At 43.6% G+C, this 20,235-nt stretch overlaps 1 protein-coding gene across 1 annotated transcript in view; it reads left to right on the forward strand.

Moving 5' to 3' along the window:
- COLEC12 (collectin subfamily member 12) overlaps window positions 1–20,235 on the forward strand; it is a 183,490-nt gene that overhangs the window by 154,201 nt on the left and 9,054 nt on the right. Inside the window, exons 5-8 of the mRNA XM_040354040.1 lie at window positions 6,718–7,764; window positions 18,127–18,630; window positions 18,919–19,055; window positions 19,662–19,771. Coding sequence (XP_040209974.1) covers window positions 6,718–7,764; window positions 18,127–18,630; window positions 18,919–19,055; window positions 19,662–19,771 — 1,798 coding nt within the window. The remainder of the gene's footprint in view (window positions 1–6,717; window positions 7,765–18,126; window positions 18,631–18,918; window positions 19,056–19,661; window positions 19,772–20,235) is intronic.

The raw sequence follows: 20,235 nt of genomic DNA on the forward strand, positions 1-20,235 counted from the left end.
CTGTCTAGTTCTCCAAACCGATTTTAAGGATCTTCCACCTTTCATGTACTTTGTCGTTGATATAAACATGAACCAATATAGTCACTGATTTTCCCAGAAGACTGCACCAAGATACAAGTCATATTTTGGGCATCCTCTGCAACAAAATGTTGCTAAATTACACCTAAAGGCATTCCCTGCCACTTTCCACATTAGAACCCTTCAATTGCAGCAGCTTATTGATAATTATAAAGTGACTGTTATTTTCATTCACTTATCACATGGACACAAACAAACAGCTATTTCTTCATAATAACAAAAGGAAGGAATCTAAAACAAAGTTTGATAAAATCCTTGCAATGTATATTAATCACCCAGAGCGGAATGTTCTTTTTTTTTTTCTCAGCGGGGATCGCTCCGTTGATCCCCGCTGAGCCGGCGGATGACAGGGCAGTCCCCGCACACTGTGCAGGGACCGCCCTGTCTTTTCTCCGCTCTCCCCTATGGGGGGATAGGAATGAATACGGACCATCTATCCGTGTTCACCCGATCCGATCCGCCAGACGGATGGAAAAGTAGGTTTTTCCTCCGTCACACTTCCGTCCGTGTGAAAGAGCCCTTAGGGCCAGATCCACAAAAGGGATACGACGGCGTATCTGCTGATACGCCGTTGTATCCCTGTTTCTAACTATGCGGCTGATTCATAGAATCAGTTACGCATAGCTAGTCCTAAGATCCGACAGGTGTAATGGACTTACACTGTCGGATCTTAGGATGCAGTACCGCGGCCGCCGCTGGGGGCATTTCTCGTCGTAATCCAGCGTCGGGTATGCAAATTAGCACTTACGGAGATCCACGAAGCTTTTTCCCTTCGTTAAGTCGCCGTAAGTGTTAGTTTGCCGTCGCAAAGATAGGGCTGCTTTTACAAAGTGTAAAGTTAGTACACCATGTAAAAGTATACCCGTCTTTCCCACGTCGCTGTCAATTTTTTTTAAAAAAAATTTTTTTCCCGCCGCATCTCTTTTTTACACGTTGCGATTCACAAAACTCGGCGCAACGTAACGTAACGCAAAGCACGACGGGAAAATAGCGTCGGGAGCATGCGCAGTACGTCCGGCGTGGGAGCGCGCCTAATTTAAATGGGACTCGCCCCATTTGAATTGGCCTGCCTTGCGCCGGACTGATTTAGGATACACCGCCGCAAATTTCCAGGTAAGTGCTTTGTGGATCGGGCACTAACTTGGGCAATTTGCGGCGGTGTAACTTAAATCACAAAAGTTACGTTGCGCCCGCTGGTTGTGGATCTGGCCCTTATTCTTTAACTCTTCCACTAAATTAGTGCAACAAGAAAAAAAAATGTTTTAAAAAAGAGATGGAACAGTCAATCATAACTTTTAGTCATATGGTGCAAGATATCAGATCTGATTAAAATTAATTTAATAGAAAATATAAAAGTTTTGTGACAATAAAAAAACAGTCAAGTGCAGAAAATAAACTTTTCATATTAGACACTGATTCAATTACTTATGCATAACGACTACAGCTATGAACATTAAAAATATCTTTCCAGATTACTTTCTGTATAACTTCCATTTGTGATGCATTTTTCCAGGCTATAACAAATTTGCTGCTTGAAATAATGCATTATGCTGCCTCTTGGTACACTGTAATATTGCACTTATTGAGTAAAGCAAGGCTAAAAGCTGTATAATTATACTTTTATTATGTATCTTATTTTCAATAGAAAATTCACTTTGTTGTGAACATATTTAATATAGTAATGGCTCTGTGAGCCACAGGCAGACACTCACAGCTTAATAACTGATTAAATTACACAGCAATGATAGTGCAGTAATATACCGTACCAACCAATCAAAAATCATGCTTTATTGTTCAACTGAAACTCAAAAGATTCAATCCGTTAATTTATTATAGGTAACCATTGCTAAAATACATAAAAATGTGTTAATTTATTTTACAAAATAAATATTTACTATTGCATATCTTTCTATTTTGCTATTTCTAGTCAGCAGGTGGCGCTCTAGGTTTTAAATATGTTTCCTAAGCTAACTGTAATTACATTGCTGCAAAAGCCTGACATCAGAGCCGAAAAAGTTTAGGTTTGTTTTTTATTTTTTAAATAGTTTCCTTTAAGCTAGTGCATTGTTGGTTCACTTACCTTTTCCTTTGATTTCCCTTCTAAAAAATTTTTTTCTTTGTCTGAATTTCTCACTTCCTGTTCCTTCTCAGTAAGCTTGCCACCATCATCCAAGGGGTGGTTAGTCAGCCAGAACAGCTTACTGAGGAGGAACAGGAAGTGAGAAATTCAGACAAAGAAAACAGAGGGCCAAATCCACAGTCCCGCAGCGCAACGTAACTTAAGTGATTTAAGTTACACTGCCGCAAATTTCCTAAGTTAGGTATCGATCCACAACACACTTACCTGGAAATTTGCGGCGGTGTAACTCAAATCCGTCCGGCGCAAGGCGTGCCGAATCTAATGGGGCGAGTCCCATTTAAATTAGGCGTGCTCCCGCGCCGGACGTACTGCGCAAGCTCCGTCGGGTAACTTACCCGACGTGCATTGCGCTAACTGACGTCGCTCCGACGTCATTTGCTTAGGCGGTAACGTAAATGGCGTCCAGCGCCATTCACGGACGTCTTACACGAACGACGTAGAGTTTGAATTTTCGACGCGGGAACGACGGCCATACTTAATAGGGCTTAGTCAAATGGGACTCAGCCCTATTTTTACACGGCGTAACTCGACGTAAACAACGTAGCATTAGAGCGACAGGCCCATCGGAGCGTTCGTGGATCGCCGTAAGTGTTCATTTGCATATTCTACGCCGGCCACAATGGCCTCGCCACCTAGCGGCCGGCCTAGAATTGCATCCTTAAGATCCGACAGTGTAATTCAATTACACATGTCGGATCTTCTGTCTATCTCTTGGAAACTGATTCTGTGGATCAGTTCCAAAGATAGAAACAGGGATACGACGGCGTATCAGTAGATACGCCGTCGTATCTCTTTTGAGGATATGGCCCAAAGAGAACAAACATTTAGAAGGGAAATCGAGGGAAAAGGTAAGTGAACCAACAATGCACTAGCTTAAAGCGGAGGTTCACCCTAAAACAATTATATACCATTACATCCAGCATACTTCCGACATCTCCAGTATGCTGTTTTTTTTTGTTTTTTTGCCGTACATACCGTTTTATTGTTATTTCCCCCCCCGGCTTCCGGGTTCTGATTCTATCCAGAGGTTAGATGATTGACGTCTGGTGAAAAACTTCCCCTGGCGCATAAGGCGCGTCACCAGTTTTCCGTAACTAGCCGACCTGCGAGTCGGCTCTATATGGCGCCTGCGCAGTCAGCTCTACACGGCGGGCGCAGGCCGGAGAGGGGGGGGAGCGGAGCCCCGGCCGGCGCGGCCCTGGAACGTGGAGCAGGTGAGTGTATGTTTATTAAAAGACAGCAGCTACACTTTTTGTAGCTGCTGACTTTTAATAAACATAAAAAATGACTGAAACACCCCTTTATGGTCAGGAGACTGTCTAGGCCACTCCCTGATCTTAATGTGCTTCTTCTTGAGCCACTCCTTTGTTGCCTTGGCTGTATGTTTTGGGTCATTGTCATGCTGAAAGACCCATTCATGGCCCATCTTTAGTGTTCTGGCTCAGGGAAAAAGATCCTCATCCAAGATTTTACAATACAAGTCGGTCTGTACCTTTAGCAGAGAAACAGCCCCAAAGCATAATGTTTCCACCTCCATGCTTGACTATAGAGATGGTGTTCTTAGGGTCATAGTCAGCATTTTTCTTCCTCCAAACGCAGCAAGTCCTCCTCTTCAAGAAGACACATGTACAGTCATGCAATGAACATCTAAATGATTCAGAGAAGGATTGGGAGAAAGTGCTGTGGTCAGATCAGACCAAAATTTAGCTCTTTGGCATTAACTCAACTCTTTATAAGGAAGAAAAATTCTGACTATGACTCTAAGAACACCGGGCCAAATCCTCAAAAGAGATACGACGGAGTAACTGCTGTTACTCCGTCGTATCCCTGGTCCTAACTATGGAACTGATCCACAGAATCAGTTTCCCATATTTAGGACGAAGATCCGGCATGTGTAATTGAATTACACTGTCGGATCTTAGGATGCAGTACCGCATCCGCCGCTGGGGGCATTTCGCGTCGAAATGCCGCCTCGGGTATGCAAATTAGGACTTACGGAGATCCACGAAGCTTTTCAGCTTCGTTTTTTCTCCGTAAGTTATATTTTGCAAACGCAAAATTAGGGCTGCTTTTACAAGGTGTAAACTGTTTACACCTTGTAAAAACAGACCTTTCTTGCTCGCGACGCGATTTTTTTTAAATTTAAATATTTTTTTTTGGCGCCGTATCTTTTTTTAACCCGACGCAACTTTATTGTCCCGTCGCAATCCACAAAGCCTGACGTAATGTAATTTCGCGCTATGCACGTCGGGAAAATGACGTCACGAGCATGCGCAGTACGGCCGGCGTGGGAGCGCGCCTCATTTAAATGGTAATCGCCCCCCGGAGAAGAGGAATGCCTTGCGCCGGCCCGATTTAAGTTACACCGCTCAAAATTTTTGAGGATTAGGCCCACCATCCCTACAGTCAAGCATGGAGGCGGAAACGTGATGCTTTGTGGCTGTTTCTCTGCTAAAGCTTCAGGCCAACTTTTCCGCATTGAGGGGCCAATGGACAGGGCAATGTATTGTAAAATCTTGGATGAGAAGCTTCTTCCCTCAGCCAGAACGCTGAAGATGGGTCATGGATGGGTCTTCCAGCATGACAATAACCCAAAACATACCGTCAAGGCAACAAAGGAGTGGCTCAAGAAGGAGCACATTAAGGTCATGGAGTGGCCTAGTCAGTCTCCAGACCTTAATTCTATGTAAAATTTATGGAGGGAGCTGAGTTGCCAAGAGACAGCCGAGAAACCTTAAGGATTTAGAGAAGATCTGTAAGGAAGAGTGGACCAAAATCCTTCCTGAGATGTGTGCAAATCTGGACAGTAACTACAAGAAATGTCTTACCTCTGTGCTTGCCAACAAGGGTTTCTCCACCAAATACTAAGGCCCCTTTCACACCAAGGAGTTTTTCAAGCGTTTTAGTGCTAAAAATAGCGCCTAAATAACGCCTGAAAAAATCCTCTATCATTTAAAATACACCTATGCTAAAAATTATAGACGCTTCATTTCTGCAGGGATCAAATAATTATTTCCCCCACTGTATATGGTATTTCACTGTTTGCATGGAGTTTGTTTTATTCTCATTAAAGTGATGCTCAATTAAACAGCAGGATACCAGAGTAAAAAGAGTCTGCCCATAAAACTAAGAGGGTGGTCTATCGTGGAGATTCACATATATCTGCAATGAGAAGGGCAGGGGCAATGCAGGGAGCAGGATACGGGTACTAACTTAAAACAGGGTGTTACAATACATATCATGACAGTTTTTTTAACCTGCCTTATCAACTCCTCTTCCAAGCATTATCATGCAGAGGTCAGGTGTGCAGCTAAATACCTGGTTTCATTGCCCGATCTAGCCAAAAATGTATGGATTGAGAAAATGTCATCTCAATTATAGGGGAAGATTTGTTACTTGTAAATTGTTTTGGACTAAGCACTGGATAACGTGAACTGAGGCCCAGATTCACAAAGCAGATACGACGGCGTATCTCCAGATACGCCGTCGTATCTCTGAGTCTGAGCCGTCGTATCTATGCGCCTGATTCATAGAATCAGTTACGCATAGATTTCTATTAGATCTGACCGGCGTAAGTCTCTCACACCGTCGGACCTTAACTGCATATTTACGCTGGCCGCTAGGGACGTGTACGCTGATTTACGCCTAGAAATATGTAAATCAGCTAAATACGCGAATTCACGAACGTACGCCCGGCTGACGCAGTACAGATACGCCGTTTACGTTAGGCTTTTCCCGGCGTAAAGTTACCCCTGCTATATGGTGGCGTACATGCGGCGTACCAATGTTAAGTATGGCCGTCGTTCCCGAAAATTTTACGTCGTTTGCGTAAGTTGTCCGTGAGTAGGGCTGGACGTCATTTACGTTCACGTCGAAACCAATACGTCCTTTGGAGCAATGCACACTGGGATATTCCACGGACGGCGCATGTCAATCACGTCGGGTCATGGTTAATTTAAATAACACACACCCACCTCTTCACAATTTGAATTAGGCGGGCTTACACCGGCCTATTTACGCTACGCCGCCGCAACTTACGGAGCAAGTGCTTTGAGAATATAGCACTTGCCCGTCTAAGTTGCGGAGGCATAACGTAAATAGGATACGTTACGCCCGCACAAAATTACGTCAAACTACGAGAATCTGGCCCTGAGGCCCCGTACACACGTCCGAGAAACTCGACGAGCAAAATGCATCGTTTTGCTCGTCGAGTTCCTTGTGAAGCCGCCGAGGATCTCGGCGAGCCAAGTTTCCTCATTGACTAACGAGGAAATAGAGAACATGTTCTCTACTTGGCCCGACGAGATCCTCGTCGGTTTTCTCGGCCAAAAGTATACACACGGCCGGGTTTCTCGGCAGAATACGGCTCCGACCGAGTTTCTGGCTGAATTCTGCCGAGAAACTCGGTCGTGTGTACGAGGCCTCAGTGTTCAGACTGAACTGTATATTACTTATATTATGTATATCCATGTGTTTAAGTTATTAAATATATTTTACAGATGACCAAGCAGGAGAAAAATCAGACAGCACCAACAGTGAGCTATCAAGTGTGAGGTCAGATATTGTGGCTATTCGCCAGCAACTACGAGAGATCACAGAAAAAAGCAGCAGGAACAAAGATGCTCTGGAGAACCTAAAAGAGTCTGGAGACCTTCTGGATGCTAAACAAAGCCAAATGAAAAGTGCATTAGACAATAACTCTCTAATGATTAATGGAATCAATCAAACATTGCAAGTCTATAACAGTTATGTATCTAGTCTGCAACAAGATACCACCAGCCTTCAAACCAACCTTCAACAACAGATGCAATCAAGCAATGTAATCATTATGAGTGTTAGCAATTTGAATTTAACACAAACCCAGCAGAGGACAGTTATAAGCACTTTGCAGAGGTCTGTGGATGATACCAGCCAAGCTATACAACGTATCAAGAATGATTTTCTGAGCTTACAGCAGGCTGTTCTTCAAACTAAAAAGGACACGGAATGGCTAAGAGACAGGGTACAAAACTTACAAAGCATCGCATCTAATAACTCGCTTCTTGTCAAGGCCAACAATGAGACAGTAGAAGATATGGGCAATCAGCTAAATGCTCTTAATGGCCAAATTGACAACATCACAGTAATTGCCCAGACAAATGAACAAAATCTAAAGGACCTCCAGGACTACCACAAAGAATACGAGAATAGGACGAATGCTAAATTCAACTATTTGGAAGAACGTTTCCAAAAATTTGAGGACGATATAGTAGGAATTATCAGCAATATTAGCCATACCGCTCACCATCTCAGGACGCTGACTAGCAATCTAAATGATGTGAGGACCACTTGCACTGAGACACTGACTAAGCACACAGAAGATTTAAATCAGTTAAATAATTCTCTCACCAATGTTCAACTGGACGAAACATTCCTAAAAGCTCAGCAGGACAATATGAGACTAAGATTAGATAATGAAGTAGCTAATTTATCAGTTATCATGGAAGAAATGAAGCTGGTTGACTCCAAGCATGGACAGCTGATTAGGAATTTCACAATACTTCAAGGTGAGAGCATGTCATTGAATGTTTCTGCTTTTCTTTACACTGTCCTTTGTTTTATGTAGTATGATGTTGGAAGACTATACTTATTTTAAAATGCAAACCAAGGGCCAGATTCACAGAGATTTCAGATACGCAGCGGCGGCGTAACGTAATCCATTTACGTTACACCGCCGCAAGTTCGCAGCATAAGTGCCTGATTCACAAAGCACTTACCTGTAAACTTGCGGCGGTGTAACGTAAATGCGCTCGGCGCAAGCCCGCCTAATTCAAATGGGGCAGGCACCATTTAAATTAGGCGCGTTCCCGCACCGAACGTACTGCGCATGCTCCGTCTGGAAAATTACCCGACGCGCATTGCGCTAAATGACGTCGCACGGACATCATTTGCTTAGACGTTAACGTAAATGGCGTCCAGCGCCATTCACGGACGACTTACGCAAACAACGGAATTTTCACATTTCGACGCGGGAACGACGGCCATACTTAACATTGGCTAGTCCACCTAGAGGGCAGCCTTAGTTTTACGTGGCGCATCTCGACGTAAACTACGTAAAGTTAGAGCGAAGGGTAACGCGGACGTTCGGGAATCGTCGTAAGTAGTCATTTGCATATTCTACGCTGACCGCAATGGAATCGCCACCTAGCGGCCGGCCTAGAATTGCATCCTAAGATCCGACGGTGTAATTCAATTACACCTGTCGGATCTTAGGGCTATCTATGCGGAACTGATTCTATGAATCAGCCGCATAGATACGACAAGCGTATCTCAGACATACAACGGCGTATCAGGAGATACGCCGTCGTATCTCGGCTGTGAATCTGGCCCCCAAATTTAGCTTAAAATAGATCTTCACCCTAAATAAACAAATCATTTTTCTGTGCCGTCTCCAACATGTGTGAATCCTGGGTGACAATTCTGTGAATGTTGTGTGAAAACATTTATAAATACGGGTGTATCTCAAAAAATTTGAATATCATCAAAAAGTTAATTTATTTCAGCAATTGAATTTAAAAAAGTATCACGGACAGTACTCAATTTTCCCTGTCACAATTGCACTAATGCGGATACAATTACGTCAAGTACCGTATTTATCGGGGGTAAATCGCGCACCGCCGTATAGCGCGCACCCCCAACCTAGAAGGGAAATTTGAGGAAAAAATTAAATACTTAGGGCTAGATTCAAGTAGCCCGCCGTAAGTTTGTGCGGGCGTAGCGTATGTTATTTACGCTGCCGCAACTTACACGGGCAAGTGCAGTATTCACAAAGCGTAAATGGGGCCGGTGTAAGCGCGCCTAAATCAAATGAGTATGAGGGGGGCGTGTTTTATGTAAATGGGTGGTGACCCGACGTGATTGACGTTTTTCCCGAACGGCGCATGCACCGTCCGTGGAATTTCCCAGTGTGCATTGCTCCAAAGTACGCCACAAGGACGTCATTGGTTTCGACGTGAACGTAAATTACGTCCAGCCCTATTCGCGAACGACTTACGCAAATGACGTAAAAAATTCAAATTCGACGCGGGAACTTCGTCCATACTTAACATTGCGTACGCCTCATAATAGCAGGAGCAACCATACGCCGAAAAAGCCTAACGTAAACGACGTCAAAAAATAGCGCCGGGCGTAAGTAAATTTGTGAATCGGCGTATCTAGGTCATTTGTATATTCTACGCCGAAAACGACGGAAGCACCACCTAGCGGCCAGCGTAAATATGCACCCTAAGATACGACGACGTAAGAGAATTACGTCAGTCGGATCTTAGGCTAATGTCGACGTATCTTGCTTTCTGAATACAGAAAGAAGATACGCCGGCGCAGCTTTGAATTTACGTGGCGTATCTATAGATACGCCGGCGTAAATCAATGCTGAATCTAGCCCTTACAGTTTGAATGCCCCTCGTCGGTGTCTTGCCCGGCATCCATCGGTGTCCATCGGCGGCCTTGTCATCCATCTGCGGCTTCGGTGGTGTCCTCCCTGCTTCTCCCGCGCTTTTTCTGAGCCAATTCCCGCTTCCTGCGCTGTGTTTGACCGCCGCTGCCGACATATACCGAGCGCAGTACACGCGGGCACGCTCGGCCACGCTCTGCTCCTCTCGCATAGGAGGCGGCACAGGGCGTGACCGCGAGGGACCCGAGCCTGGCCGAGTGTACCCGAGTGTACTGCGCTCGGTATATGTCGGCGGCAAGGTTCAAACACAGCGCGGGAAGCGGGTATCGGCGTATATCGCGCACCCACGATTTTCCCCTTATTTTAAGGGGAAAAAAGTGTGCGGTATATGTCGATAAATACGGTAATTTAAAAAGTGAAACGTATATATTATATAGATTCATTACACGCCGTGTGATATATTTCAAGCATTTCTTTCTTTTAATTTTGATGATTATGGCTTACAGCTAGTGAAAACCCAAAATTCAGTATCTCAGAAAATGTGAATATTGTGAAAAATTTCAATATTGTAGACTTATGGTATCACACTCTAATCAGCTAATAATTTAAAAAACGTAAAGGGTTCCTGAGCCTTGAAACGGTCTCTCAGTCTGGTTCAGTAGGTTACACAATCATGGGGAAGACTTCTGACTTGACAGTTGTCTAGAAGACAGACATTGACACCCTACACAAGGAGGGTAAGTCACAAAAGGTCATTGCTAAAGAAGCTGGCTGTTCACAGAGTGCTACATCCAAGCATATTAATGGAAAGTTGAGTGGAAGGAAAAAGTGTGGTAGAAAACGGTGCACAAGTAACAATAATTAATGGAAGACTTCAGAGGATTTTAACCACTTCAGCCCCGGACCATATTGCTGGTCAATGACCGGGCCCCTTTTTGCGATTCGGCACTGAGTCGCTTTAGCACATGGACGAAAAAAACTCTGGATAGCCGCACTCCAAAATAACTTAAAATAAAGTTGGTCTTTTATTTTCAAATGCACATGCAGACACCGCAAACAACAGGTACAGAAATGGCCGACGCGTTTCACGCTGCAATTCAGCGCTTAGTCATGGCTTAGTCATGAGACGTGGCTCCCAAACAAAATTGGCGTCCTTTTTTCCCCACAAATAGAGCTTTCTTTTGGTGGTATTTGATCACCTCTGCGGTTTTTATTTTTTGCGCTATAAACAAAAATAGAGCGACAATTTTTGACGTTTGAAATTTCGACAACATTTGTGTGACCGTGTGTATGCAAGACAAGTTTGAGCCAACATCTGTCAGAAAAAAATCCACGGTTTTGTTGTCGGAATGTCCGATCGTGTGTACGCGGCATAAGTTAGTAATGCAAGAGAAGACTGAATGAGTGAGGTGAGGAGTAGAGAGATTTTCATAGGATCTTCTTGGCAAATGTTTAACGCCCCATATACACGGTCTGACTTTTTGACAACAAACTTCTAAATTCCCAGGTTTTTAAAAAAATCTGACCGTGTGTACGCTCCATCGGACAAACTTTTTCGGTTTTTATCGGACAAATGTTCGCTCTGCAAACGGACAAACTTTTCGGCAACAAAAGTCCTACGTTGCAAAGTCCTATCGTGTGTACAGAAGTCCATCTGACTTTAGTCCAAAGTACAAACACGAATGCTCAGAACCAATGTTAAAATCAACCAACAATAGCAGAAGTTGACCAAAGGGTGGCGGTAAAGAGCAGAAAAAACATTTGATTTGGTGAAAGTTGGCTGAAAAAGTCCTGCCGTGTGTATGCATACCAAGTTCACGGCCAACGCCCTTCAAAACAAAAATCCATGGAAAAGTTTGTTTGAAGTCCGACCGTGTGTATGAGGCAAGCCAGGTCTTTCCCCAACTCTCCCCATTGATCTGCTTAGGACTGGTAATCAGAATTTTATAGCACATACATATGTTTAGTCAATTTGTACAGACATACTAGAGTCAATTTACATACAGTAGGAGCCAATCAACCTACTAGCATAAATGTGGAATGTGGAAAGCAACGTGCAGTGTACCAATCATTAGCAGCCAATCAGTAATTATTTGTACTTGTTCTGACTACTCTAGGTGAAATCTAACGCTGCTATGGATTTCTGAACTACACTGCTCTAAATATTGCTGAAATATGGTTGGCACTGGAATTTGCCACAACAAATTGCACATTTGTTTTGTACCTGGGTAGATATGTAGGGCCAGATTCTCATAGAATCGGCGTTGGCGTAGTGTAAGCCATTTACACTACCCCGCCGCAAATTACTGGAGCAAGTGCCGTATTCTCCAAGCACTTGCTCCATAATTTGCGGCGGAGTAGTGTAAATGGCCCGGCGTAAGGCCGCGTAATTCAAAGGGGGCGGCTTGAAATTAAATTAGGCGCGCCCCCGCGCCGATCGAACTGCGCATGCACCGGGCGGAAAAATAGCCCAGTGCGCATGCTCGAGCTCACGACGGAAAACGTCAATGACGCCGACGTGAGCGTCATTGACGTAAAGTCGTATTCGCGGACGACTTAGAAAAACAGCGTAAACGACGGAAAAAAAAGACGCTGACCCGACGCCATACTTAACATGGCATACGACGGACCTACGTAAACTTACCCCTCATATAGCAGGGGTAAGTTTACGCTTACGCAAACGTCATAAATTCACTGCGTCGTCCGCGCGTACGTTCGGGAATCTCGCGTAAATAGCTAATTTGCATAGACGACGGGGAAAACGACGAGGCGACACCTAGTGGCGGGAAAAAAAATTGAATCTAAGATCTGACAGCGTAAGAGCCTTACGCCTGTCAGATCTAAGGGATATCTATGCGTAACCGATTCTAAGAATCAGTCGCATAGATACGAATGCCCAGATTAGGACTTACGACGGCGCAAATGGCGTTGCGCCGTCGTAAGCCCTTTGAGAATCTGGGCCGTAGTGTATATTTATTTTAAATGGATGATTGTCTACTTACTGGGTATATAAAGTAATCTTAATGATTGCAAGCTAATGTAAAGTTGTGAAAACATTTCCCAACAAATGTTCTCCAATATATCCAAGTTGAGTCATGAGTTTTATTTTATATTACATTCTTTAGTGAATTACATACCGTATTTATCGGCGTATAACACGCACTGGCGTATAACACGCACCTTAATTTTAAGAGGGAATTTTTAGGAAAAAAAACGAAATTCTAAATAAAGAACTTTGAAGCAAAACAAGGGTAGCTCAAAACTTTTTTTTTATTAATATTTAAGCACTTATAAGTTAAATAACGTAACATGATTTTTTTTTTTCACATTTCACAAATTTATTTATTTATTTATTTTTTACACTTTTTAACATTTCATTAATTTCCTCTCATTTCATTAATCACAGATTTCATATTCTCCCCCATTATTGGGAACTAACAATTCCCTTTTACATTTATTAGGTGGCATTTTGATTTATTGGAATCATTTTCCGATTTATTCAGGGCTTGGACATGGGCTGTCACATGGGCTGTCACACAGTGTGTATCTTTGCTCAAACCCCCCCTAATTACCCCCCACCCCACTCTTTTTCACACCCTGCCATTTGTACCTGTCACGGCTCAGCAGATTCCTGTCAGCATAACTTCCGCGAGCCGTGCAGAGGGTTTCCATGGTTACACTCTGACGGCCGCGAGAGCTACTGTAGAGTCGCGAGAATTTCACTGGCTTCCTCTGTGCACTGCAGTGGGGTATGGCTTCCGGAGGTCTGCAAAGGAGAATCGAGTGGCCCGAGTCCCCCAGGCTGTCTCCAATGATGTCTCCAAAGCTGTCCACTGTCATGCCGATTAATATACATTATGTACCATGCTTTTTTTTTATACATATTGGCGTATAACACGCACCCACGATTTTCCCCTGATTTTAAGGGGAAACAAGTACGTGTTATACGCCGATAAATATAGTAGTTAAATAGTTAGTCAGGTTGAAAAAAGACACAAGTCCATCTAGTTCAACCAACGCTGAATGCTTTTATGTAATGGGACATGTTATGTGGGTTCTGCAAGTGGTCTATGAGCTAGGTTTTTCTTTAACGCATATAGCCATATGATGGCGGCAGGAACCCTTTGTCCCTCCGGGCGGCTGTCATATGATGTCTTTTACTTTCCAAGCCTCTAGGGGGCGCGCGCACCCGCCGCGTCACTCGGCGAATGCCCGTGAACACAGCAGGACTGTGGATCTGTGTGTGAAAACACAGATCCACGTCTTGTCAGAGGAGAGGAAACCGATGTGTGTTCTCAGTACAGAGGAACACTGATCGGTCTCCTCCCCTTGTAAGTCCCCTCCCCTACAGTTAGAATCACTCCCTAGGATACACATTTAACCCCTTCCTCGCCCCCTAGTGTTAACCCCTTCCCTGCCAGTCACATTTACACAGTAATCAGTGCATTTTTATAGCTCTGATTGCTGTATAAATGTGAATTGTCCCAAAATAGTGTCAAAAGTGTCTGATGTGTCTGCCGCATACTAGCTCATTATGAAATACTTACCTTGGAACGAGGTGTAGAGAACTTACCTGGTCCGCGCCGAGCGAGATGTCATCTTGCCTCAGCGTGTCTTCCGGGTATCGCCGCTCCAGCGCTGTGATTGGCTGGAGCGGCGAAGTCGTCACTCCCGCGCATGTGTGGGAGACTTCATTCCGGCAAGATCCGGCGGCTGACAGGCTTTTAACCGAGGATCCCCGCTGCGCATGCGCCGCTGCAATCAGCGGCGCATTGCGAGGGGAATATCTCCTAAACCGTACAGGTTTAGGAGATATTCTTTATACCTACAGGTAAGCCTTGTTATAGGCTTACCTGTAGGTAAAAGTGGTAGTAAAGAGTTTACTACCACTTTAAATCCTCCCATGTGTTAACTTATATGAAGCCTATTATATGGAATATTCCTGAAAGACACTCAAGTTCTAGAAGATCATTTTTATTTTTTAATGTTTATTGTTTATTTTTATGTTTCACACTTTTTGGGTTTCTTTTTTTTGTAGGAGAAGATCAGATTTTTTACACAAAACTGTGCCAAAAATGTGCACTGTACATGCTTTTTACATGTGTTTTACATGTGCTTTCCATGCATTCCTATTAAGGTCCAGGGCCGTCTTAATAGCATCATGGGCCCCTGGGCAAAGTAATGCTCTTGGGCCCCTACAATGATGACAGTGCAGGTAAACAGACATCAAGTAGGTAGGAGGCCTCCCCTGTATCTATCACTCTCAGTGGCATCATGGGGCCCCCAATTTCGGGACAGCGTGGGCTCAAGCAGGGATGGACTGGCCATTAGGACTACAGGGAGTTTCCCGGTGGGCCGATGGCTCAGTGGGCCGGCTTCAGTGACAGTGGACTGCCGCCCCCCTCCGCTCCTCTGTCTCTCCCTCCCCACAGCACTTACCTGGGGGGAACAAAGGAGCAGGGGGAGGACCAGAGGAGCAGGGGGGACGACAGAGGAGCATGGGGGGAGGGGACAGACAGCTGACTCAACAGCTATGGCCGGGGAGTTTCTCACTTCTGGCTAATCTTGTCCCATAAGGGGGGCATCGAACTGATAATTTGCCCCGGGTGAAATAATGTCTAGCTTTCCCACTGGTACTGCCAATAAGAGTACCAGTACCAGCCATTCTACTCTAATAAAGTAGAACAGATAGTGGCTAGTGAAGGGGGAGAGGGGGGTGCGGGAGTTGTCCGGCCGTCATGGGAGAGACCTGTCAAAGTGGGCCAGTCTGGATGAAGTCCAGGGCCAAATTTCTGTCCCAGTCCAGCCCTGGGCTCAAGGACCAGGTGCTTTGGGGAAAGTGCCCAGATGGGCCCTCTCATTAAGACAGCCCTGTTAAGGTCTATGGGGCAAAAAACAGGCTGCACTGTACTGAAAGAATTTTCTGCACCTTTTCAAAAAATGCGCTGCAGCTGCACTGCATTGACATGAGTGGGCACCGTAGGGAGTAATGTAATTTTCACTGTTGTGCAGCGTGACAGCAAACGCGGGTGAAAACACACCAGTATTAACAGGGGCTAAGGTTAATTTATTGAAAAAAAATGATAAAACATGGAAAACAGAGCTCAAATTAGTCTGCCTCTCCATTAGTAAAGGAATTGTGGCCTGTGGCCAGTTTCTTTTTATACGTGTAACCACAGCATCTGCAGTTGTAGTCAGCCACTAGACAGTTTTGGAAAGGTCGTCTGAGATTGTCTTACTACTGTAGTTAAAATAGAACACAGGCAAAATCAAGGCATGGTCAGGGGCTTCATTTTATATTGCCACAGTACAACTTTGCATCAGCAAACAAAATAATTTATGAACCAAACTGTGGTCACAGTAAATCTGTTGTTTTGCACTACCTTCCTATGTGATTGGATTGTTGACTTTTCCATAGAGAATATTGGAATTTTTCCCTATTTTTACATCCATTGTTATTTCTTTTTGGTCCATAAAATTTTTTTTTTTTACCAGACTGGACCAACGTATACCCGAATACTACAACAATTTACTGACAAAGGATACTATTTAATTCTTAGACCTAGTAGTCAGGTGGGCACAATGTCATAGCAAAGGTTTTCAGAGAAGCCACATAGATCAAGATTGAAGTTAGCCATTATTCAGCGGTTGACAGTTTGATGCTTATTTATGTTTAAAATACATAATTTTTATGTACGCACAAGCCAGAATAAATTTTACTTCCAATATTATTTCCTTCATACATATTTAAGTTTGAATACATTGTGAGAACTACTGAGCCACAAAGATTTGAGAAAGGTACCATAAAAGTGTACAGCAAAACACATACAGTACAGACCAAAAGTTTGAACACACCTTCTCATTCAAAGAGTTTTCTTTATTTTCATGACTATGAAAATTGTAGATTCACACTGAAGGCATCAAAACTATGAATTTACACATGTGGGATTATACATAACAAAAAAGTGTGAAACAACTGAAAATATATTTCATATTCTAGGTTCTTCAAAGTAGCCACCTTTTGCAGCAGACACATCTCTAGAACTGGTAAGAGGAGACTGTGTGAATCAGGCCTTCATGGTAGAATATCTGCTAGGAAACCACTGCTAAAGAAAGGCAACAAGCAGAAGAGACTTGTTTGGGCTAAAGAACACAAGGAATGGACATTAGACCAGTGGAAATCTGTGCTTTGGTCTGAGGAGTCCAAACTTGAGATCTTTGGTTCCAACCCCCGTGTCTTTGTGTGACGCAGAAAAGGTGAACGGATGGACTCTACATGCCTGGTTCCCACCGTGAAGCATGGAGGAGGAGGTGTGATGGTGTGGGGGTGCTTTGCTGGTGACACTGTTGGGGATTTAATCAAAATTGAAGGCATACTGAACCAGCATGGCTACCACAGCATCTTGCGGCGGCATGCTATTCCATCCGGTTTGCGTTTAGTTGGACCATCATTTATTTTTCAACAGGACAATGACCCCAAACACATCTCTAGGCTGTGTAAAGACTATTTGACCAAGAAGGAGAGTGATGGGGTGCTGCGCCAGGTGACTACCTCTTGAAGCTCATCAAGAGAATGCCAAGAGTGTGCCAAGCAGTAATCAAAGCAAAAGGTGGCTACTTTGAAGAACCTAGAATATGAAATATATTTTTAGTTGTTTAACACTTTTTTGTTATGTATAATTCCACATGTGTTAATTCATAGTTTTGATGTCTTCAGTGTGAATCTACAATTTTCATAGTCATGAAAATAAAGAAAACTCTTTGAATGAGAAGGTGTATCCAAACTTTTGGTCTGTACTGTATATGAAACCGATATTTGTATATGCATATTGGATCCCAGTAGAGCAGGGGTGTCAAAATCAATTTCATTGTGGCCGCATCAGCATTATGATTGTCCTCAAAAGAGCCGGTTGTATCTGTAAGATTAGATGTCCAGCGCATCCCCTCCCCTTATATTAGATGTCAAGAGCCACCCCACCATCAGAAGTTGGGTCCCCTACTCTCCGTTACATCACAGTGCACCCCTTTTCCTTATGCTGCTGCTGGGAAGAAGCTGGATGCATTGCTTGAAAGCAGAAAGTAGGGGTCTGGGGGAGGACCAGATGAGAGCTGGAGCTCTCCTGCAGCTGCAGGAGAGGTACACGTGAACATTGCCTGGGCCTTGTGTTTGACACCTGTGCAGTAAAGGAACCACACACAGTACCAGTCACGTTATGGCTTATACCACAGTACAAATAACAGTTTCATTTCAGATAGGATAAAGGGTATTGTTTTCTAACCCTTAAGAAGAGATCCAGCAGACACCTTATTTTAATGTACTTTTCTTGACACCTTTTGGTGCATAAATATATTTATTTGATACAGTGGAGATTAGATTTCACTTGGGGAGGGTAGGTGGAGTTGGGCATTTATTATTGGTGTATGTGTTTTGCATTATGGATATGTTAGTACATAAATAATATTTTGTTTTTATCAGGACCACCAGGTCCAAGGGGACCTAAAGGAGAGAGAGGAACACAAGGTCTCATGGGAACTGTTGGACCAAAAGGACAAACAGGAGAAAAGGGAGAACCAGGGGTGCCAGGGCCTGCTGGTGAAAAAGGACCACCTGGACCAATAGGACCTCCAGGCGATAAAGGTTCAAAAGGCTCAAGAGGTTCGCAAGGCAACAAAGGGCAAAGAGGATCACCTGGTAAACCTGGAGAACCCGGACCAAAAGGAGATCCAGGTGTATCAGGACCACCTGGAACAAATGGACCACCTGGACCATCTGGGCCTGCAGGCCCTCAAGGAGTTAAAGGAGTCATTGGGGAGCCTGGAGTTCCTGGTGTCAGAGGGGCACCTGGTCCACCAGGTATACCTGGACTGCCTGGACTTCCAGGACCTAGAGGACCACCTGGACCACCGGGAGATGCTGCAAAAGCCTTGTTAGTTCCTGATGCTCCCACAACAGAATTCATGATGAGTCCTTCAGTGACTGGTAAGTTAAAATTGTGTATATTGTGTTTAGCAATGTAAGACAAATATAGATACTGTAAGCACCTATCTGTAATCTGTTTCAGAAACATATGGGGTGCATGAGGTGCTCGAACATGTGCTAGCTCAGAAACTCACAGATTAGGCATAATATTCAAGGCATAATTGTGACACACAGAATCGAATATTCAAAATCTATGTAGAAAACACAAAGAACTGGTAAAACTGTATTTTTCTCTTATTTATTGGAAATTCAAAAACAATATGTAAAATGCATCTATTTTCATTTTAGGTTGTCCATTTGAGTGGAGGAATTATACTGATAAGTGTTACTATTTCTCAAGTGGAAAAGATATATTTGACGATGCTAAACTTTTCTGTGAAGATAAAGGATCAATGTTAGTTGTCATAGAAACTAAAGAAGAGCAGGTACGTTAATTATACAAAGAACATGAATATTTCTCCACAGAAGAAGGTAGCAAGTAATTTAAATGGTTATCCAAATACATTGCAGAACATAACTGTTAATACAACAGCTGTTTCTGTCACATGGTTTCAGGATTTTTTTCCCACAATTTTCCTATGGGGAAACACTGCTGTGGAGAATACACACAGCCGGTTTTCGTGACCAAAGCTCTCAGGCAGTTTTCCTGTCTTTTGACCGCCGAGAAACCCGATCGTGTGTACAAGGCATTAAAATAGGTTCACTCAAGGCAGGGTAAAGTTGGTTCTGGGTTGGTAACTTACAAGTCTATTAGGGTATGTGCGCTACATATTCTACTATACACAATGACTTTGGGGGAGCAATAATCTATTGACTGATTAAACCCTTTCTGATCAGTAGTCCCAAACATATTTTCTGAGGCCCTCATATACTTCCTTATTGTGCCTACTATGTTTTAATAGTATTGTGTGATGATCATGTCATGTTTAGAGGCAAGTTTATTGTTGCATGAAAAACACGACAGTTAAGTGGTTGCTAGATTATTACTTTATACTTTTTTTTAAGTTTTTTTTATTTTTCCTGTTTTATAGCAATTCATTAAGAAACAAACAAACAGTAAAGGAAATTTCTGGATTGGACTAACTGACAGTGAAGAAGAGCATGTATGGAAGTGGATGGATGGAACTCTTCCAAGCTTCACGTATGTATTATAAACCCAATGGACATGACCACCTATTCTCCAGCATCAGTGACAAGGTTTTCTATGAGGCCAGCCATTAGCAGTTCAAATCTCAGCTGGTTCAGCAGGCAACGGCCGAAATTTAAACCGCTAATGTGCAGGTTGAATGTACCAAGTTGATTGATCAATTTACTTGGGTACAGCCTGTCAGATTCTCTTGCAATTATTACGGGAGAAAACAATTGCTGGTTCCCCTATCAGCACTCTCTGTGTTGATGGGGAAATTGTGGTTGCAGGAAAGAAATTGGCACCATGTATTGCTGGCCTTAGGCCGCGTACACACGGTAGGACAAAACCGATGAGAATGGACCAAAGTTCAGTTTGTCCTTCGGTCCAAAATTTTAAAACATGCTTTAAAATCGAACCGATGGACCGCTGACTGATCGGTCCAAACCGATGGTTAGTACATAAAAGCATCGGTTCAA

This window comes from Rana temporaria, chromosome 5 (genome assembly GCF_905171775.1).
Source record: "Rana temporaria chromosome 5, aRanTem1.1, whole genome shotgun sequence".
NCBI classification, from domain to species: domain Eukaryota; kingdom Metazoa; phylum Chordata; class Amphibia; order Anura; family Ranidae; genus Rana; species Rana temporaria.